Here is a 23,153-nt window from a genome sequence, read left to right on the forward strand (position 1 = left end):
GCGGCGCCCGCCATGCCAGCTTCCCTGGCGCGTTCGCCTGCCAGTGTAGCCTCAGACATGCATGCGCAGACAGCTAGAACATATCAAAGTGATTTAGTCTGCTGTCATGAAACCTTTCATCAGGCTTTTAATAACGAGATCTCATAATGTAATCATGCGTTACCTCAATCAATTATTAAAGTATAGTTTATTCATGTTGCTTTCTTCTCAAATAGCTATCCACGGTGCTATCCCTTCATTGAATTTGCCATTTTACGCCAGAGAACACTGCTCCTGCTCCGACATCCAAGGAGGAGAATAGACACGTCAACCTCACTACACATAGTTCATTAGAATACAAGGAATGCGTTGCACCAAAATCGAAATTCCTGCCAGGCATGGGCCTCTCTCTCCCTTTGGGAGACTCTAGATTCTAGCTGTGTTTAGGACTGTAATGACTTATTCACTGGTGTCTCAAATCCAGCTAAGTGAGATACTATTCTCAACTGCACTGCTGGGCGTTGGCCTCTCCCCCATTGTCTAGGACTCTCAAGTCTAGCCACTTTCGCACCAGGCAGGATTCCTGAAATCCAGCCATTCAGGCATGCTGCTTATAACTCACTAACCAAAAAAAGCTCAAAACTTAATTCATACTTTTCTCGCTGAAAAACGAACACAACCACCTCTCGGACCACAAGCCGCATGCACTTCACCACACCACTACAACACATAAACCGCACCAACAGCACACGAGGACTGACATCGCTCCGATACTCGCACCAAAAGCTCAGCACACGGTCTATACCGAGTTGAAGCTGCCAACAGAACAACAGAACACCACTCCTCTCACTATCCTACCCCCTCTTCACCCTACTAACCCATTCCACCTTCTCGTTTGCAGATCCGCCAAAGCGCCTGGGGACCAACTCTGTTGGTGACGGTGCGCAGTACAAATATCTTTAACATTTAAGATAGGCATTGTTTTTCCACGCGGTTAGCTGCACTGACTTTTGCAGCTATGCATTCTCTGGTTGCTCGCTTATCTTTTCAGGGTGACTCATACTTGCTCTGCCTGTTATGTTTCAATAACAATGCATATTTTGCCTGCTTCATTTACGATGTGGTTTGGTGATTTCCAAGACAGCTTTATCGAACAAAGTACTTGTTAAGCTCTTTTAAGGCAAATATGCAGAACACATTGTACTTTTGTGTAAAGCAAGAAAAGTGCGGGAGGAGATGTGAACTACTGCCAAACTGCTAACTCTTGCAACACTTCACCAAATTGTGTGACCATGCGCATATTACTTTATCATATTTCCATTAGCTGCTCAAATTCAGATCTCCTAGAAGAGGTTGTTTTAAAAGTAAATTCCACAAAAAAAGCTATCTCCCCCGGGCTCTTGTCAACTTCTGTAACCACTCCTTCACGCTGACCCCTCCTACCCGACTAATTATCATCCTATCTCCACTCCCCCCTTCCTGGATAAACTATTGGAGAAGCTGGCCCTCCCACAACTGACCCTCCATGCTGAACTTGTTGGTTGCATCCATGACCATCAATCTGGATTCCGGGCATGTAGAGGCTCGGACCTGCTCTCCTGAACACGCGTGAAGACATGCTCGCAAATCTTGACTCTACCTTTCCTGCTCTTCTCATTCTCCTTCATCTCTCCACTGACTTTGACACAGTCAACCATTCTATCTTCATAAAACGACTCTGCGATACGCTCGATATCACAGACTGGGCATTGGAATGGCTGACCTCCTTCCTCACCAATCGCCCTTCCTAGCTGCAATTGTGCACTTTTTCCTCCACCACCACACTCTTGACCTGCAGCGTCTCCCAGTGCTCCAGCCTTTTGCTGTGGCTCTTCAAAATCTATCCCACCCGTCTTGTCTACTTGATCTCCTCTTTCTCTCCTCACTTCCAGTTCTATGCTGAGGACCCACAGCTTTCGTTTAAACTTCCCTCCTCCTTTCTCATCCTAAACTGACTGACCGCCATCCAGGCATGGTGTGCAGCCAAAGATCTCTGTCTAAATGCCAGTAAGACAGAGATCCTTCTTATTGGGGCCCCTGTGTCCTGTTTTCCTCCTACCCTCTGTCCGCACTCCTTAGGCCCTCAACCCTTACCATCCAGTGAGGTCAAAAATCTTGGGGGTCATCTTCGACTCTGCTCACATCTTGGACCTTGCCAAGAAGGCCCACTTTCAGCTGCACCTCTTCAGGGGCATTCTCCCTTTCCTTACCTTCCCCCAGAAGCTCAATGTATCCAGAGCTCTGGTCCTTTCTAGGCTGGTCTACTGCAACAGCCTCTTCCTCATTCTCCCCCTCTCCTCCCTACGACCACTCCAGCTAATCCAGAATATGGCTGCAAGACTTATCCTTGGCCTCAAGTCCAGGGAACATATATCTCAAGCCCTAAAATCTCTCCACTGGCTCTCTGTGGCTGTGAGTATCAAATTCAAGACCTCTGCATCATCCACAAGGCTTTATGGAACCACGCTTTCTACAACTTTCCCTCTCTAACTACTCCCCTGCTAGAGCCATCTGCTCCTCTAATTCCAACTCTTTGTCAAACACTTCTCCAAGCAGAGAGCAGAGGGGTGGGGGGATAGGTCTCTTTCTACGGCTGGTGCCTACATTTGGAACAGCCTCCCTGCCCCTCTCAGACTTGAGCCAGACCTCCTTATGTTCCGGAAACATCTCAAAGCTCTATCTCTTTCCCCCTTTCCCTTGCTAACTACCCCACTACCCCTGAGACTGGCGGCCTGGTCATCATGCATCCCACTGGATACCAGACAATCTATGCAGTCGATACCAGGACCATTCTGACCCCCACTGCACTGCCCCCTAGCAGGCCCCTGTTGGTGGCTATGCATCCTACCCTTGGGATTTGTCCACCCCAGCACTTAGCCCGAGGCCTCCTCCTTGACTCCCGTGGCACTTCCCTGCCGGGCACCCACCAGCACGTCTCCATTCCCCCCCACCCATCCCTATCTCTTGCACTTCTTTTCACTGCACTTGCACGTCCGAATACCACAAGGCCTACTAGGACCACAAATGTATATTTGCTGTTTTGCCATTGTTATTAATTCCCCTGGTTCCCTCCCCATTGGACTTATGGCGCCTCGAAACGCCATTCTGTTGCTTAGGTGCCTAACAAATGCTCAATAAACGAATTAAAAGAACGCAGTGCTCTCACATGGCATATCGTACTCTGGACACTTGTTACCTTCTACAGGCAAACAAACATCCTGAACAGCATGCCATGGAGATAGGAAAGATAGACACATTACAACAAAGCATTCATTGTCACACAGTTAAATCAAGGGCCACTTTATGTGCTATGGTAAAATATTTCTTCACTGTACACAAGCTTTTAGGCACAAGGATTTTACCAAGTGACCGAGGACACTGAGATGGAATGTCTTGTGATGATCGTAACAGAGAAGACAGCAGAAAAAAACATGCTATAGTTGCAACTTGCGAAAAGCAAAATACATGGTGCGAAATGGATGCTTATTCTACTCTAAATGCTTTTCAGACGTTTTTGTCTGCATTGTAAATTTTAGGTGTTTAAGAACAGACAAAATCAGTGACTCGCCCCCTGAAGGGACAGGAGGGGTTCGGTGTGACCCTAAAATTACATCCCTGCTTGCCGAACACCTCAAGGGTGTGTAGTATTTATGGCGAAAGGCCTGTAAGTGTGCTTCTGGAATGAGCAGACTGATCAAATGAATGCATGCACACTGGTGAGCAGAATAGTCTACTGATGAGCTGAATAAGCACATGATTAGAAGACTAAGCATAAAACAAGATGGATTTAAGCACACTGGTGAGCTGAATAGGCACACTGATGAGCTGAATAAGCATGCTGATGAGCTGAATATGCACACCAATGAGATGAATAAGCACACTGATAAGGGGAGGATGGACTCAGCCTAACTGTCCATGTGGTAGTCTGAGTAGTTTCACCTGTCATTCCTCTGTCCTCATATCTAATCTCACTCCCCAGACTTCCATGCACAGTCTTGTCGAACCCTGTGCTTGTAACGCAGCCAGACCCCTCATTCTCTTTAGAGTCTGCCACCATACGGATTTTGTAGAAGTGTGACACCTCTCTGTCTCTCTTTGTCCCTCCCCTATCTGCATTGTCTATTACTCTACCATATCCCGCCGACCCGTCTCTGGTTGCGTAGCAAGGCCCGCCCCTCCCATGCCCTTAAAGCAGCCAGACCCTGACTGTGTATTAGTCAGCCCCTCTTGTGGTATAGTAGTGTGCTTTCTGCCTTTTCTTTCTGTTTGTGTAGCACTGTTGTTACGCCAAGAGCTTGTAATAACATCTGCCTCTCCCTGTCTGTGTGATGCCTGCAACGTCTGAGCCTATGCCAACATCACATTAAATATTTGTTTTGTTTTCCAGACATTGCAATGCTGTGAGTCTCTGTGAGGCAGGCTATTAGGCTAACTGTTTCTTTTTTTCTGTTACAGGGAGCTACGTAGATGAACTCACAGGAGCTGTATATCAGTAAGTGGGCCTCGCTCCGCTGCTCGCGTGCCACCTCTGTGTTACCCTCACCATTAGGGCACTTAGCAGGAACGGATCAGTTGGTTGAAATACACACAGTACCACTGTCTGGCATGACGATGCAGAGGTTTAGAGCAGGACTGTTACACTAAGCTCAGGGTGCTTTTGTATTGTTTGGACGCTCAGGTGAGGAGTACATCTGATGGACAGTTTGGCATGTAGAAGACACGCAGCAAAACCTTTAAGACTATATAGTCAACCTATTTATCTTGACACTGAAACACCTATCCAGAACCATAAAACAATTGAAACAAGACAACCCATTCAGAATTACCTCAAAGCTGAAGAAATACTGAACAGATCATAAAGAACCAAGCATGGAAATTGCCTACTGACCAGCTTTATAGCTGCCCAACAAAGACTACACCTCACCAAAATCTACCCATCGGGAACACTAGCAAACCCATCATCCTTTCAAGAGATCCAAACCCCTGAGGACATCATTTGATATCACTCGCCCTAAACTACTACTTGCTGCCACTAATTTGCCAGTCTCCCCTCCCCGCAAACCATACGCTCAGCCAACCTAGGTCAACACCACCTCAACTCACGCCTCCATACGTTGATCTCCTGAAACACCACACAAACCCACAAGAAATACACCAACCTATCACTGCACACTCTCCTTGACACTAATCTATCCCAGATGCCACAGACAACCAAAATAACCACTTGCCTTACCAACTCATACATTAACCACAGCCCCCAGGCAGCTAGCAAAACATCCAGGAATGTGCTCAGTGCACAGAGCCCAGTTCCCTCTACTCTCTAGTCATCAACAGTGCAGCAGAAAAATCCTGACCTGCTCCCTCTGCTTCATCTAACCTGTAGCTCCACCATTTTTCTCCTGCAAGTCCTGAAGTGCCAAAAGAACAGGAAAATGGCAGAAGTTGAGCTTTATTAAAACCCAATAACTTAATATAAGATGACATAACATGAGAAACAGATTTACAGTTTTCAGCTGTATTTACCTTTATCTGATTAATTGTGTACACTTATGGTCAAATGTAGAAGGGGCACTTGAAAGGAACCATCATACGCCTGGCCTTCGTATGGCCGTATTGAGGAAGATGGCAGTCTGCCAAAGTGGGAACCAGCAGCCCACCTCAACAGAACCAGCACATGCTCAGGATCGCTCCTTTTTTACACCCAATAGCTCGCTTTATGTCCACAAAAATAACCCCGCCCAAAAAAAGTACTTTTTTTTAAAAATCAGCTGTAACACATTGGGAGAAACCTTTATTGACAGAAAAAAGAACTGCATTATCAGATGAAATGATGGATGCTTGAGGGCTGTCTGGAGAAATAGGCAGTTCCAACAAGGTGTGGCAACTGTCTTCTCCAATTGCAAAGCAACATAGGAGGACTTTGAGAATCTGGATAGAGTAACACATGCAAGGATCGTGGGGATACCAGACATAGAGGAAGGTAGGGACCTAAAATAGTGCATGGGGAAATAATTGCCACTTAATGCAAACTTGTTCAGAGAAAGGGGTACTATTGTGAGTAACAGCTCAATCCCGCCTCGAGGAAATAACAGAAGATCAGAGTTCAGAGGTCGTAGGTTGCTAGTGGTACGCTTCCACACATTAGGCAACAGACAGAATAGTGAGAACTACAGCTTTGGGGAATGAGATTAGGTTTGAAGAGCACAGAAGTGGCTTCTTGCTGATTTTACCCATAAGACATTGCAAAGGAGGAAAGAGTTGCAGGGCCCTGAGCAGATCCCTGCTTAAATTAGAAGTCCAAGCATCTGTACAGAAAACAGGAGAAATGAGAGTCCATGCTAAGGAACGGGTCTTTCTATTCACACAGGCTGGCGTGGAATAAGAGCAGAACATATCATCATAGCACTGTCACCCCATTATGACATCATGGGGTTCAGACTGCCTGGTGTGCGCTTCCGGTTGAGCTGTCAGGTTAGTCCTTATTGCGTCTTGTGGGCATGGGGTGGGCAGCCAGCCATCTGCTAATGAGCAGATCTGCTGGAGCCTGAAGGCCCGTGCAGACCGAGAGGTTTGGCTGCACCACCCAGCCAGAAATTCAACACTGATATAGCTGGTGTCATTGATAAAGATGCATGATGCTGTCATATCTGTTGGTTCACATATAGTTAGCAGGCAAAGCAAAGGGAAACGTTTGTATTTGTTTTAGAATAATTAAATACAAGCATAACCATGCCAGCTCCTACTGAATAACAGCCAAAGGCCCAGCTGGGCTGCGATGATTCGTGGGCGTGTCATTGGGGGTGAGGCAGGGGCAGAGTCAGTCACATGCCAGTTGCTGACATGTGACTGGTTCTTTCCTGGCCCCAATGGACATCACGGGCACAAGGTGGCACAGTAATCCCCCAGTTTGGGTTTGCAAGTAAGCCCGCACAAAATCATAATAACACTCACAGTGCCCGCCATGGCTTCTAAATAAATCCCATCAACCCACGATTGGGGGCCACCGACTCTTTGGAGCCACACAACAGACAGGGACCCTAAAGGGTGGGGATATTTTCCCGGGGAGACTGAAAAGAGTGACCCCCAGCCGCTCCTCTGTGAAGTGAGAAAACTGTGTGATGAGCTCCCCATGAGAATGAAAATAGGACATGCTCCGCTCACGGGGGGTGTGGGGGTGTGACGCAATGTTACAGGGTATTTAAGCAGCGCCCTTACACGGGCAAGCTGTAGGGCACTGCTGCATATAGAGTCCAGTGCTGCGGCGTCTCTGGTGGCAACACCTGCTGGTGCAGCAACAGCTTGAGCCCAGGATACAGTTTCCCTCAAGGCGTCCAGAGATAGGTCGCTGCTTGGCGCCTGGATATTTAAAGCTCAAGAGTAGGCCAGGGATATCAGAGGGTGCAGTGTTTGCACTTTGGGATATGCTGTGGGGGGTGAGGTGGGGGGCAGGTGGGCAGAAGTGGTGCAGTGTAAAATAAAATCGTCTTGTATGGCACTCTTCAGCCATTTTGGCAGCCTCTTGACACAAGTCCCAGTAAATGTACTCCGGCAGGGAGCTCAGACTCCCAGCATTCTCTACTGTACAAGGATGTCACATGACACAAAGTCATGCTTGAGCGTGACACCTTCAGCCTGTCGTGACCTTTCGACCAACAACACTTTGCATTGTGGGACTTGTATTTTCTTTTTTTTTTTTACTATCCTAACTATGTGCATAAAAGTGGAGGCTTGAGATGTGCTGCTGACTTAGAAACCAGTGCTGTCTGGAGGCGTCACGTGTGAAATGGGCAGCTATGCATACGTTCATCAAGGCATTGCCTTTTCTGTTTGGTACTTTCTCAAATCGAAAGTGCTCTTGGAGATCACACCTTGTCTAAAACTCACTGGTGGGAGGGAGATATTCGAGAGGAAAAGGGGAGAGAGAGAGAGAGGGAGAGAGAGGGAGAGAGAGAGAGAGAGAGAAATGGAGAGAGAGAAATGGAGAGAAAGAGAGTAAGGAAGAGGGTGAGAGATATGAGGGAGAAAGAGAATGAGAGGAGAGTGGGTGGGAGGAGATAGAAAAAGAAAGAAGGAGGCAGCGATAGAGAGTGGAAAGAGGGAAAGGGGGAGAGAGAGAAAGCAAGAGACGGAAGTGAGGCGGAGAAGAGAGGAAAAGAAAGAGAGGAGATCTGGAGAGCCACGATAGAGGATGAGAGAAATATTGCAGCGAGGTTGAAGAGCGAGAAAGAGCAGGATGAGAAGAAGAGTATTGAGAGGGAGTGGGAGGAGTGTGAGAAGCAGAACGATATACGAGAGTGAGAAGGAAAATAAGACTCATTGGTGACATGTCTTTTCATCCATGCCTTTGCTTCTTCACATATTTGCATCAGTTACATGCCCAGTGTCATAAGTGTTGTCATTCTTTTGGGAAACAAGCAAAACAGGTGTAAATAGGAAAAGGGGGTATAGAAAAGTAGGCCTAAAGATGAAAAGTCACAGATGCAAAGCCAAGGAAGCGAAACATTATGTGTTAGCATCACAGTGGTGCTGGCGACCCAAAGGTCTTGTTCCGATTGCCAGGTGCTGGGATTCTGTACTCGTATTGGGTAATTTCGCCTACAATAGTGTTAATATCCCCGCAAAAATATCGCCATACAAACATATCACCATATTTTTGTGGCAATATTAAGGCATGGAACCTCCGGAGGACACCCCCGCAACCCCCACATTATTTTTAAAGGAGCGTGAGACACCCCTGCAACCCCCGCTCCCAAAACCCCCAAAAATGATCCCCCCCAGATATATCACCTATGGCCGTTCCAGAGGACCATATCTACTGCGGTATTTTTGGTGGGGATAATATGTATTGATACCAATGGAATGTCGCCAGTAAAATACTCTGCAGCCAGCATTCACACTTTTTTGTTTCACAGATGGGTCAAGAGTAGAGGTAGAGATTGGTCATGTATGTAGCATGGCAAAGGGGGTGTACTCTGTAAAAGCACACATTTAAGAAGACGGGTATGCTGCAGGACAAATTTTTCACCCGCAGCGTTTAGTGCCGGCAAAATGGCACGAGGACCGTCCATATCATGTCTCACTTGATTTTTTTCACACCAGTTAAAAACACGCCTCTTCTTGAAAGCCTTCTTTTGTGACTTGTGTGCTGAAATGTGGCCTGGTTGCTGGGTTCTTATTCCAAGGCGCCACTAGCGTCATCCAGACTACCCTATATCCTATATCCCACTGGACTCCACTCTCTGCCCTCAGCCCTGCCCTCCCCGGCAGCCATCTTTATCCCAAGTTCTCTTCTCCAACAAAGGGAGGTCGCCTACCTGCGAGCTGTGGACAGACGAGGACACATTAAACACAACACTGCACCAGATCGGCCATCAATATAGCCCTGGGGAAAACCTTTAATGTGTACCTACACCTTGTGTTCAATTTAACAAAATGAGTAAAACCTCCGAAATAAACACAGTCTGGCTGCAAACCATGAGCACCCAAGACTCAACAAACACGTGGGCCCCTACGTCTAACACAGTCACTACGTGACACAAAGAAGAGTGAAACATTGCTTTGCACTTTCCTGTAATAAACAGTGCACGCAGCGTTCCAAGACCTCTACGCAATCAAACGTCGCTTGGAACTCCCAAACATACCAAATACACAGAGGCATTGGGCCTGCTGAAGGAGAGGCTCGCCTGCGTGGGCGGTACACCCCGTTTCGGCGCCGCCGGTTCGGCGCGGGCCGATTCGCCGCAGCCAGTTCGGCGCGGCCAGTTCGGCCCTGGGATGTTTTGGCGCGGGGATGTTTTGGCGCGCCAGTGCCGAACCGGCGGCGCCGAAACGGTGTGTACCGCAATACTCATACAACAAGTTGCGGATGAAATATTCATTATATCCGCCATATATTCTACCTCTGGGACCTCAGAACAAATATCCAACTCATTAACAAGTTCAGGAAAACTATTGGACGTCATGGGCTGACCCATGTATCATGACCATTACAGTAGTCTTTACAGATAACAAGACTTGAGGCACATCTATGGTATTTTTATCTAACCGAGAAGACTGTTCCAGGAGCACTATTAGGTGCGTGCATAGAAGTCACCAGTTCCCTCTCAGAAGCAGTAGCATCTGGCGATCAGAGCCACTTCAGGCAGAGCGATTACATTGTCAAAAACCCGAATCGGACGCGCCAATTCGTCCTGCTCCGTGCCTGGGTACGACGACCTCACTGCTCATGCGTGGGTACGACGACCTCACTGCTCAACTACAGCCCCGGTTACCTGCTACCTCAGTGGTGAGGGTTAGCTGAGGCGAGCAACTGCGTCATGGGATGGTGGAGGCCTAATACTGTGCGATGGTTGTCCTGCAATCCCAGCGCGGGGAAGACACTTCCGGGGCGGCTATTGTTTGTGAGTGAGCAGGTGACCTTCCAGTTGGGGAATAAAGTTACCTAGCACAGCAGCACGGGTGCCCACCCAGTGCGTCCCTCACGGGCTAATAGCGCTAAAGATAAAACGGGGAACATGTCTTTTCCTGCTACACCTCCTGTTTCTGGAACAAGCTATCATGGCAGAAAAGACCACCTGTCTTCCATCCACCACTGCCAGAAGCAACGGGAGACCTCTCCCTTCACAGAACATCTTGGCAATCTCTGCTTGTTCCACGGAACTCTACTTCTCCCTCTTCTGAGATCCCCCAGTCCTGTTCCCACTACTCATCCCACCCACTGCATCTTACTTTTAACCCCCTGGGTGCCTTCTTTATTTAGACTGCTCCTTTGGTTCCCTCCCAGCTAGGTGGGTGCTTTATGACTTCCATGCATGTATATGTTGCTGGTCAGCAAACTGAAGAGGTTGTGACTTTCTATCACTGTTGAGACACACACACCACACCACACACGCATTTCTGCCAGCCGCCCCTTCCATCTTCTGTTCAGCTAAATCTGCAGGATCGGGTGTGCCAATCCCAGGCCAGGTGGTGGGGTGCGGGGAGCGCCCCTTCGCCCTCCCATGCACCCTTTCCAAAGGGTGCTACTACCTATTGGCTTCTGTAAACAGATTCAAACACACTCTCATTGAAACACAACGCAGCCCCCCTTGCGGCCTCCTCGTCAAGTCAGAGGTCACCGCGTCAGCATAGTGTCTCTCACGCAACACACCACAGGCCCCACGCTAGCATCTTCCTGAATGACCCAGGCAGATCAATGCCCATGTGATGTCCTCTCGGCTTTGGTAGGTTCAGGTGGCACCCTCACAAATCTATCACTTCCTCAGCGCATCTGGTCCTCAGTCCTGTGATAATATGCAGTGCTCACAGCATGCTGCATAGAAGAACGCATAACTCACTCTCACACATAATTTACTCCCAGTGAAAAAAGTGCACACAGTGGCGCACAGCAACAATTGCATGTTACAGCGTGAACGAAAAGTGGCTTCAAATCTTAACTGGAGAGAACTTTTCCATTGGATTTATTTATTTATTTGAATATTTGTAAACACGTCAACTCGCCCAAAGAGCTCAGGGTGGCCAGTCCATCTGCTCGTCCAAACATTGACGCCCTCTCAGTGTCGGTATCATATGTGGCTGCGCGCACAGCGCATCCTGAGGACACAGGGTGTGCTTTTTGTCAGAAATGAAAATATTCATCTTAGTAGTTCTCTTCAGCACAGGCAGAATTTCTGAAAATCTAGCAAAAGGTGACACTGACACCATGTCTAGAGTCAAGTTTTCCAGAAGGATAATGTGTGACACCATGCATAGGGAAAATCTCTTCAATAAAAAAAAACAGAGACATTATGCGTAGAATCAACATCTACAATAGTACAACGCCTGACACCATGCATAGGGTTAATTGATTCATTCAATCAGAACATGTCTGACCCAGTTCATAAGGTTCATCTCTTCAATAAGATCCTGTATTACATTGTGCATAGGGTCAATTTCTTCAGTAAGTTCAGGTGTGACATCATGTAAAGGATCAAACTATTCAGTGTGAAAATGCCTGACACCATGAATAGAGTTCGCCTCTTCAATAAGATAGTTTTTCATCATGCATAGGATCACTCTCCCGAATAAGCTAACACCCAACACCTTGCACTCTCCACAATTAGGTCATGTGTGGAACAGTGCATAAGGTTAAACCCTTCAATAAGATCCTGTATGATATCGTATCTAGGCTGAATCTCCTCAATAAGCTCACGGTAGCGCAGGGCATGAGGTTAATCTCCTCAATAAAATCATATGTCACTTCATGCATAGCGTCAATCTCCTCAATAAGATAATGCCTAACACTTTGCATAGCATTAATCCCTGTAATGAGATCATGGGTTGAACAGTGCATAGGGTAAATATTTTCAATAAGATCTTGTGTGACACCATGCATAGGGTGAACCTCTTTAATACGATAATGTGTGCCTTAGTTCAAAGGATCAACCTCTTCAATGAGATAGTGCCTGACACCATGCATTGGGTTAATCCCTTCAATAATATTGTGTAACGTCATGCATAGTGTCAATCTCGGCAATAAGCTTATGCCCAACACCTTACACATAGTTAATATCTTCAATAAATTCATATATGACACAGGGCATAAGTTTACTCTCTTCAATAGGATCATGTGTGTTATTATGCTTAGCACCAATCTCTTCAATAAGATCTTGTGTGACACCATGCATAGGATGAACCTCTTCAATGATTTAATGTGTACCCAATGAATAGTGTCAATCTTTTCAATATGCCCACCTGTGACATCATGCATAGGCCAGTACCTTCAATATGATAACCTTTGACACTATGCATAAAATCAACCTCTTCAACAAGCTAATGCCTGACACCACCCATAGGGTTGATCTCTTCAATCAGACTGTGTAATATCGTGCATAGCATCAATCTACCTGATTAGATCATGCCTAACACCTTGCATTAAGTCAATCTGCAACAAAATCATATGTGAACTAGTTCATAGGTTCAATATCTCTTTAATAACATCATGTGTGACATTGTGCATAAGGTCAATCTCTTCAATAGGATCACAAATAATTTGAACAGAGTTAATGTCTGCCATAAGGGCATGTGTGGCACAGTGCATAAAGTAAATCCATTCAATAAGATCATGTGTGACATCATTCAAAGGATCAACCTCTTCAATAAGATTGTGCACAGCACCATCCATAGGGTAATCGTTTCAATAAGATTGTGTAACATCTCGCATAGCGTCACTCTCCTCAATAAGGTGATGCCTAACACCTTCCATAGAGTTCATCTGTTCAATAAACTCATGTGTGAACTAGTGCATAGGGTCAATCTCTTCAATAAAATAAGATCATGACTAACACCTTGAATAGTGTTAAACTCTTCAATAAGGTCATGTGTGACACAATGCATGAAGTTAATCTCTTCAATAAGATTGCACGTGGCCTCATGCATATTGCCAGCCTTTTGTGATTTTTTTTGTAGGCCCCCAGGCCCTTGAAGCCCCTGCTGCAGTCCGTTTCCCACCCGCACCCTCTTCCGTGTTTTCCTTCCTGCCACCGACCGACCCGCCCCCCCCCCTGCCCTGATTGGTCTGATTCGCAGTGCCTTTAGTGTCTAGCGACCTGTGTGCTCAGCTGGCTCCACTCACCAGCGTGGAAGCACGGTGAGTGCGCCTCATTTTGACAGCCTTTTGTAATTCTTTTTGTAGGCCCCAGGCCCTTGAAGCCCCTGCTGCAGTCCGTTTCCCGCCCGCACCCTCTTCCGTGTTTCCCTTCCTCCCACCGACCAACCCGCCCCCTCCCTGCCCTGATTCGTGGTGCCTTTAGTGTCTAGCGACCCGTGTGCTCAGCTGGCTCCACTCACCAGCGTGGAAGCACGGTGAGTGCGCCTCATTTTGCCAGCCTTTTGTAATTCTTTTTCTAGGCCCCAGGCCCTTGAAGCCCCTGCTGCAGTCCGTTTCCCACCCACACCCTCTTCCATGTTTCCCTTCCTCCCACCTCCTGACCCACCCCCCCTTGCCTGATTGGTCTGATTTGCGGTGCCTTTAGTGTCTAGCGACCCGTGTGCTCAGCCAGCTCCACTCTCCAGCGTGGAAGCACGGTGAGTGTGCCTCATTTTGCCAGCCTTTTGTGATTTTTTTGTGGGCCCCATGCCCTTGAAGCCCCTGCTGCAGTCCGTTTCCCACCCACACCCTCTTCCATGTTTCCCTTCCTCCCGCCTCCCAACCCACCCCCCCACCCTGCTCTGATTGGTTTGAATAGCCCGTGCCACCTGAGCCATAAGTTACCTTCCCAGGGCAGCCCTCTGCCAGTGCAGCCCTTCAGCTAAGAGCCCTAAATCCAAGGGTGGCTCCAACAGAGGCAGCCCCAGAAAGTGTCTGCAGGTGTCCGCAGGGGAAGCAATGAGCCTGTACTCTGCCGCCAACCGACACCAACCACTAAAAGTAAGTGTGGCATGGGTGGGGACTGAAGCAATCACTTTACTCCAGAAAGCCCTGCCACTCTTATTAAAGGTTTTACAGTGTTGTTCTTGCATCTAGATAGTGAACCAAAGAATATTGAGTGTGCCCAAGAATTTGACTGTGTTAAATTTAGCATCTAGATAGCGTGGCCAAACAACACTGAGCGGCCTGTAATAGTTTAACTATGTTAAAGTTTGAATTTAGAAAGAGTGCCCAACCACATTGAGTGTGCCTAATAGCATAACTGTGGTGTAGTTCAATTTGGAAAGTGTGCTTAATAGCGTAACTGTGGTATAGTTCAATTTAGAAAGTGTGCCTAATAGCGTAACTGTGGTCTAGTTCAATTTAGAAAGTGTACCTAACAGCGTAACTGTGGTCTAGTTCAATTTAGAAAGTGTGCCTAATAACCTCATTGTGCCAAAGTTGAACTTAGAAAGTGTGCCTAATAGCGTAACTGTGGTCTAGTTCAGTTAAGAAAGTGTGCCTAACAGCATAACTGTGGTCTAGTTCAATTTAGAACGTGTGCCTAATAGCGTAACTGTGGTCTAGTTCAATTAGAAAATGTACCTAACAGCGTAACTGTGGTCTAGTTCAATTTAGAAAGTGTGCCTACTAACCTCATTGTGCCAAAGTTGAACTTAGAAAGTGTGCCTAATAGCGTAACTGTGGTCTAGTTCACTTTAGAAAGTGTGCCTAATAGCGTAACTGTGGTCTAGTTCAATTTAGAAAGTGTACCTAACAGCATAACTGTGGTCTAGTTCAATTTAGAACGTGTGCCTAATAGCGTAACTGTGGTCTAGTTCAATTAGAAAATGTATCTAACAGCGTAACTGTGGTCTAGTTCAATTTAGAAAGTGTGCCTAATAACCTCATTGTGCCAAAGTTGAACTTAGAAAGTGTGCCTAATAGTGTAACTGTGGTCTAGTTCAATTTAAAAAGTGTGCCTAATGACCACATTGTGCCAAAGTCGAACTTAGAAAGTGTGCCTAATAGTGTAACTGTGGTCTAGTTCAATTAGAAAGTGTGCCTAATAACCACATTGTGCCAAAATTGAACTTAGAAAGTTGCCTAATAGCCTAACTGTGCCTAAGTTGAATCTAGAAAGTGTGCCTAATAGCGTAACTGTGGAAAGTGTGAATAATATCATCCTGTGGTATAGTTGACCTTTAAAGTGTGAATAATATCTTCCTGTGGTACAATTGAACTTAGAAAGTGTGAATAACATCAACCTGTGCTACAGCCGAATTAGAAAGTGTGCCTAACTGTGGTATAGGTAACTGTGGAAAGTGTGAATAATATTACAATACATATATAATAATATTCCTGTGGTATAGTCGAACTTAGAAGGCAAATAATATCATCCTGTGCTACAGCTGAATTAGAAAGCATCTCCTAACTGTGGTATTGATAAACTCAGAAGGTGTGAATAATATCATCCTGTGGCATAGTCCAATTTAGAAAAAGTGAATAATCTCATCCTGTGGTCCAGTTGAATATGGAAGGTTTGAATAACCTCACCCTGTGGTATAGTTAGGTGGTGCGAATAATATCATCGTGTAGTATAGCTGAACTTAGAAAGTGTGAGTAATATCATCCTGTGGTATAGCTGAACTTTGACAGTGTGAATAATATATTACTGTGGTATAATTGAGCTTAGAAAGTGTGAAGAATATCATCCTGTGATACAGCTGAATTAGAAAGTGTCCCTAACTGTGGTATAACTGATCTTGTAAACTGTAAATAATCTCACCCTATGGTATAGTTGAACTTAAAAGTTGTGAATATTATCTTCCTGTGGTATAATTGAACTTAGAAAGTGTGAATAATATTATCCTGCGATTTAGTTGAACCTGGAATCTGTGAATAATATCATCCTGTGGTATAGTTGACCTTTAAAGTGTGAATAATATCTTCCTCTGGTACAATTGAACTTAGAAAGTGTGAATAATATCAACCTATGCTGCAGCCGAATTAGAAAGTGTGCCTAACCATGGTATAGGTAAACTCATAAAGTGTCAATAATATCTTCCTGCGGTTCAGTTGAACTTAGAAACTGTGCCTAACCGTGGTTTAGGTAAACTTAAAAAGTGTGAATATCATCATTGTGTGGTATAGTTGACCTTTAAAGTATGAATATTGTCTTCCTGTGGTACAATTGAACTTAGAAAGTGTGAATAATATCAACCTGTGCTACAGCTGAATTAAAAAGTCTGCCTAACTGTGGTATAGGTAAACTTAGAAAGTGTGAATACTATCTTCCTGTGGCTCAGTTGAACTTAGAAACTGTCCATATCTGTGGTATAGGTACACTTAGAAAGTGTGAATAATTAACATCCTGTGGTATAGTTGAACTTGGAAAGTGTGACCAAAATTATCCTATCCCAACTATAACATAGTTCGAATTTAGCCACGCCATGAGTCCACCCCATCCACCGAGGTCTGCAGAAAGAGACCCGCTCGCCCCGCCTCCCTTCCCTCTTCCCCTACTTCCCTTCCCCCAAACCATCCCTCCATCCACCACATCCTCAGCCACATCCTCAGCCCACTCCCTATCCAACCCGCAAGACAGAAGAACCAACCCATCCCAAACCAGCCCATCCGCCACAACATTCTCAGCCCATCCTCAGCCCAACCCTCAAGCCAGAAGAACCATCCCATCCCAATCGAGCCCACCCTCCACCTCGCCCCATCTCATCCCCTATCCAAACACCAAGCCAGAGGAGTCCGATGGTGAACCGACTATCCTAAGACCCCTGTTCCTCCCATCCCCTCCACCCACCCGCCCACTATCATCATGCCCGCACACCCGGCCCCTCCAACTAACGACCAGCCCAGCCTCCCAGGCACACCCAGCCCCTTCAACCACCCCCTCACCCTTCCTCTCATCAACTCCCCCAAACATCCTCATCCATCCCCACTACTCCCCCACCCTAAAAACTGCACACGTCTTGCCTGGCAAGAACAGTAGCCGCGTCCCTTTCACCCTCCGACCACCCTACCCTCTCTCACACACCAACCGCAACAAAAACCCTGAAAAGAAAACGTACCTGGCCTCCCTCAATCTCTCTTTACTCCTCGCCACTCCTGTCTCCACCCACCACCTCAATCTCCCAATCTCGATCATCACCACCCCCTCACCCTACCTGAAACCCTTCTCCCTTAAATTCTCACCAACCACAACTGGAACTCCTAAGCCCCTTCACCCACCTTCAAGTCCCCTGACCCAAATCCAACCAACCTCCCACACCTGTCCAACCACACCCCCCACACCCACCACGTCGACTGCCCACCTACTCTTCCCATTGACCACCCCCTCTCTCACTCGAGTTTCCACTCTCTCACCCCAACCTGACCCACTCCCCCTCTCCTCCCACCCTCCACCTCGGCAACCTCCACATCATCCTCCTACACCGAAGTAAGATGCATCCGTTTTAATGCCCGATCTGTAGCAAGAAACAGACACAGCATCTTTGACCTCCTCGCCTCAGACAAACCAGACCTAGTCTTTATCATGGGAACCTGGTTCTCTGACGACTTTGCCGCTATCGCCAATGAAGCCTTCCCCCAGACTACTCCCACATCCCACTCAACCAACCCTCTAGAGGAGGAGTAGTAGCAATCACCTTCAAGTCACACTTCTCCGCCTCAATCATCGACAGCCAGCCAACCATCCCTTCCTGCGAATCACTTCTCGTCAAACTATCTCTCCCCTCACGTTATCCCACAGCTTCCTAATCATCTACAGACCTCCTGGCTATGACAGACAATTCTCAAGCAACCTCTGCGATTCGATAGCCACCATCCAATTAAACCATTGCACCCTCACTCTTCTAGGAGATTTCAATATCTGGCTTGACATCCCCACCAACCCTATGACCCACCCTCTGATCAACTGCCTAGACGCGATTAACCTCCATACCTACATAAACGGCTCAACTCACTATAAAGGACACACTCTTGATGCCACCTTCAGCTCCCACGACCAGGTACATCTAAACCCCCACACCCCTATCATCTGGTCCGATCCACGCTCCTTCAGTCTCCTCCCCCTACCTCCCCACACAATGAACACCTAACCCCCAACGCCCGTGAATCATGGCTCAACACTTCACCCTCACTTGCCAATCATCCGCTCGCCATGGCCCTTTTCCAAGATGGTTTACACGAGAACTGAAGACCGCAAAATAACTATATAAAGCAAATGGAGGAAAGATAAAACCACCCTGAGCAGATCCACCTTGGCCCGGCACCACTGCCACTACAAAGCCGAAATCCGGAAAGCAAAAAAAGCCCATTACAACTCTCGAATCCTGAACTGTGAAAACCCCAGCAAGGAACTCCACAAAATCACCTCTGAATTCACCAAACCATCATGTACCACCACCCAATCAGCGCCTTCTCAATCACTCTGCGACTCAGTCTCTCTCCACTTCTACACCACTGCTCTCGAAAGAAGAAACTCTCTAATCAACAAACTAGCCCTCTTGCACCCACCACACAATCCACCCACCCTACCTGCCAACCCACCGCCTGCAACTGCAACCCACCTGACTTTCGACTCTTTCACACCAATATCAACAGACCAAAATCTCAAACTTCTCTCCACCTGGAAACCATCCGGCTCCCCGCTAGACCCCTGCCCAGCCTCAACCCTCAAAGAAATATTTGCATTTACCTGGGCAGGAGAATACACGAAAACCATCATAAACGACCCCCTCTCCTCGGGAATTTTTCCCGACACGTTCAAAACTGCTCACATCAACCCCCTTCTAAAAAAAAACTCCCTCGACCCTCTCGACCCCAAAAACTACCGCCCCATCTCAAACACCAGGTTCCTTGCTAAACTCATTGACCAAACCATTTATTCCGAACTAAATGCCTTTGTCGAAGCCAACAATCTCCTAGACCCCGCTCAATCAGGTTTCAGACCCCGACACGGAACCAAAACCACCCTGACCTCAATCTGGGATGACCTTAAAAACACTGCAGACTCTGCGGGATGCACTGCACTAATCCTTCTTGACATATCCACCACCTTTGACACAATCAACCACTCAATCCTCCTCGGCCACCTCCATTCCCTAGGAATCCGTGGAAATGCTCTCAAGTGGATAGCATCCTTCCTAAAAAATAGGAACCAAATAACCCTACTCTCCTCCTTTGCTTCCACCACCCGACCACTCAGTACCGGAGTTCAACAAGGAGCGTGCCTATCGGCCCTCCTGTTGAACCTCTATATGTCCAACCTCCCACAAATAATCCGCTCGCACAATATCCTGTGCTACAACTATGCAGACGACACCCAACTAATCCTAAAACTCCTTAACTCAAAACCCAGCTACCAGCCTGCCCCCTTGCCATTGATCACTGGATGACCACAAACTACCTCCTCTTAAACCCCACTAAAACTGAAATCATGGTGTGTGGCAACACCGAACTTCTCACGCACCCTCTACCCTGGCCTTCATCCATGGAATTCCCCGACAACCTAAACCTCAGTAAAACAAACCTTGGATGCACTCTCAAATCTGACATAACCCTCTCGCACCAAGTCAACAATGTCTCTAAGTTTTGCAACTACCACCTCAAAATTCGTAGGCACATTTTTCCATACCTCGCCTGTCCCAACAGACTCGCCGCGATCCAATCAATTGTAATGTCAAGACTGGACTATGCTAACTCCCTCTACCTCGGAGTCCAAGCGTACCACCTGACTAAACTACAAAGAGCACAAAATGCTGCAGCCAAACTGCTACTAGCACTTGACCCAAGAGATCACACCTCCCCAGCTCTCAAAACTCTCCACTGGCTACCAGTTGGTCAAAGGGTGACCATCAAAACCTTATGCACCTCTCACCAAGCAATGCAGACCTCAATACCTCCAGGACAAACTAAAACCTTACCATCCACTGCGCAATCTAAGATCAAGCTCTGCCCGCCTCCTAGTGATAGCAAAACCAGCTCAGTCAGGTTAGGTGGATCTACATTCTCAGACTTGGTCCCCATTCTGTGGAACTCACTTCCACCCCACATCCGACTCACCGAAGACCTTATGTCTTTCTGCAAATTACTGAAAACGTGGCTCTTCCCTTAAAAAAAAAAATCGACTCTTAGCACAAACAGTATAAATAGCCAAAATAAACAGAAACCCAAGCTTGCTGAATCAAAAATAACAATCCAGCATAGAGACCCGATCGAGAAAAATCGAAAACTAAAACTGCCAGTGTAAATACAACGGATAAACTGAGTAGAACGAATGAAGTGGATGAAAGGGATGAAGCGGATGAAGTGGATGAAACGGATGCAGTGGATGAAACGGATAAAGCGGATGGAACGGATAACGCAGATGGAACGGATGAAGCGGATGGAACGGATGGAACGGATGAAGTGGATGGAACAGACGAAGTGGATGGAATGGATGAAGTGGATGGAATGGATGAAGCGGATGAAGTGGATGGAAAGGATGAAGTGGACGGAACGGACCAAATGGACGGAACGGATGAAGTGGATGGAATGGATGATAAATAAAACGGATAAACTGAGTAGAACGAATGAAGTGGATGAAAGAGATGAAACAGATGAAGTGGATGAAACAGATGCAGTGGATGAAACGGATAAAGTGGATGGAACGGATGAAGCGGATGAAACGGATGGAACGGATGGAACGGATGAAGTGGATGGAATAGATGAAGTGGACGGAATGGATGAAGTGGACGGAACGGACGAAGTGGATGGAACGGACAAAGTTGATAGAACGGACGAAGTGGATGGAATGGACGAAGTGGATGGAACGGATGAAGTGGATGGAACGGATAAAGTGGATGGAATGGAAGAAGTGGATGGAACGGAAGAAGTGGATGGAACGGAACAAATGGATGGAACGGAAGAAGTCGATGGAACCGGAAGAAGTGGTTGGACCCGAAATGAAAGGGATGAACCGGAATGAAGTGGATGAATCGGAAGGAAGTGAATAGAGCGGGAGAAGTGAATAGAACGGGAGAAGTGGATGGAACGGGAGAAGTGGATGGAACCGGAATGACGTGGATGGAACCGGAATGACGTGGATGAACCAGAAGACGAGAATAGAACAGAATGAATGGTTGAAACAGGAGAAGTGGATGGAACGGAAGAATTGGATGGAATGGAAGAAGAATTGTATGGAACGGAAGAAGAGGGAATAAAAGAAGTATCCTGAACAGATGAAATGTAACGAATGGATCAAATATAACAAACGGATGAAATATAGAGAACGGATAAAGTAAACAAAACAGAAAAGTAGATCGAACGCGTGGAAAGGATGGAGTGGACGGATAAAATGGACAAAGGAATGAAATGGATGAAAAGGGTGACTGAATTTGAGCGGAGGGAGTAGATGGAACAGATGGAGTGGATAGAACGAATGGAATGGATAGCGCGGATGGAACGGATTGAGTGAATCAAACGGATAGAGTGAATGCAACGGATGGAGCAGAGAGCTGGTTGGAATGAGCCCGCTTGTCAGAACGAACAGATGGAGTGGATGGAGCAGACGGAGCAGATGGAGCAGATGAAACAGATGGAACGGAGTGAACATACGGGCTGGAGTAGATGGAACGGAGTGCTAGCTGGAGTTCATGAACTGGCCAGAACCGATGGAACCGACAGAGCCAATGCAACAGACGAAACAAATGGAACGGAGTAGACGCACTGGTTGGAATGAATGGAACAGATGGTATTGATGGAACAAAAGGAATAGATGGGACGAATGGAATTCAGAACAAATGGAGCAGATGAGAACGGAAAAAATGAAAGAAGTGGATAGAACGGATGAAGTGACAGAACAGATGGAATGGATGGTATGGATAAAATGGATGGAATAGATGCAGTGGATACAACGGATGCAGTAGATAAAACGGATAGAATGGATGAAACACATAGAGCGGATGGAACCGATGGAGTAGATGGAACGGATGGAGTGGGTGGAATGGATGGAGTGGGTGGAACGGACTGAGTGGATGGAATAGACAGAGTGGATGGAATGGGTGGGGTGGATAGAACAGACAGACTAGTTGGAACAGAAAGAGTGGATGGAAAGGATGGAGTGAATGGAACGGAAGGAGTGGATAGAACGGAAGGAGTAGATGGAACGGATGGAGCAGATGGAACGGATGGAGTGGATGGAACGGATGGAGTGGATGGCACAGAGTGAGTGGATGGAATGGAGGGAGTGGATGGAACTGACAGTGTGGATGGTAGGGATCGAACGGATAGAACGGATGATGGATTGAACAGATGAGACGAACAAGCAGATTGAACGGATTAAAAGATGAGTAGTTTTAACAAATGGAACAAATGGAACAAATCAAGTGAATGGAATTGATGCAGTGGATGAAACAGATACAGTAGACAGTACAGATGGAATAGTTGGAACAGATTGAGTGGATGGAACAGATGTAGTGGATCGAAAGTTGGAATGGATGGAACGGATAGGGCAGACGAAAGGAATACAGCGAATGGAGTGGATGTAACAGACAGAGTAGATGGAAAAGATGAAGTTGATAGAACAGATGGAGTGGATGGAATGGACAGAGCAGATGGAACAAATAGAGTGGATGGAACAGGTGGAGTGGACGGAACAGATGGAGGGGGTGGAACGAATGGAGCGAATGGAAAGGATAGCGTGGATGGAACTGATTGAGCGGATGGAACTGATGGAGTGAGTGTGACACAC

At 46.8% G+C, this 23,153-nt stretch overlaps 1 protein-coding gene across 1 annotated transcript in view; it reads left to right on the top strand.

Annotated features, from left to right (window-relative positions):
- The window catches only part of LOC138453125 (sarcoplasmic reticulum histidine-rich calcium-binding protein-like), a 157,695-nt gene that overhangs the window by 127,481 nt on the left and 7,061 nt on the right, over positions 1-23,153 (top strand). The window contains exon 5 of the mRNA XM_069605682.1: positions 4,474-4,510. Coding sequence (XP_069461783.1) covers positions 4,474-4,510 — 37 coding nt within the window. The remainder of the gene's footprint in view (positions 1-4,473; positions 4,511-23,153) is intronic.

Source organism: Ambystoma mexicanum, chromosome 1p (assembly GCF_040938575.1).
Source record: "Ambystoma mexicanum isolate Mex_15411 chromosome 1p, UKY_AmexF1_1, whole genome shotgun sequence".
In the NCBI taxonomy this organism is placed as follows: domain Eukaryota; kingdom Metazoa; phylum Chordata; class Amphibia; order Caudata; family Ambystomatidae; genus Ambystoma; species Ambystoma mexicanum.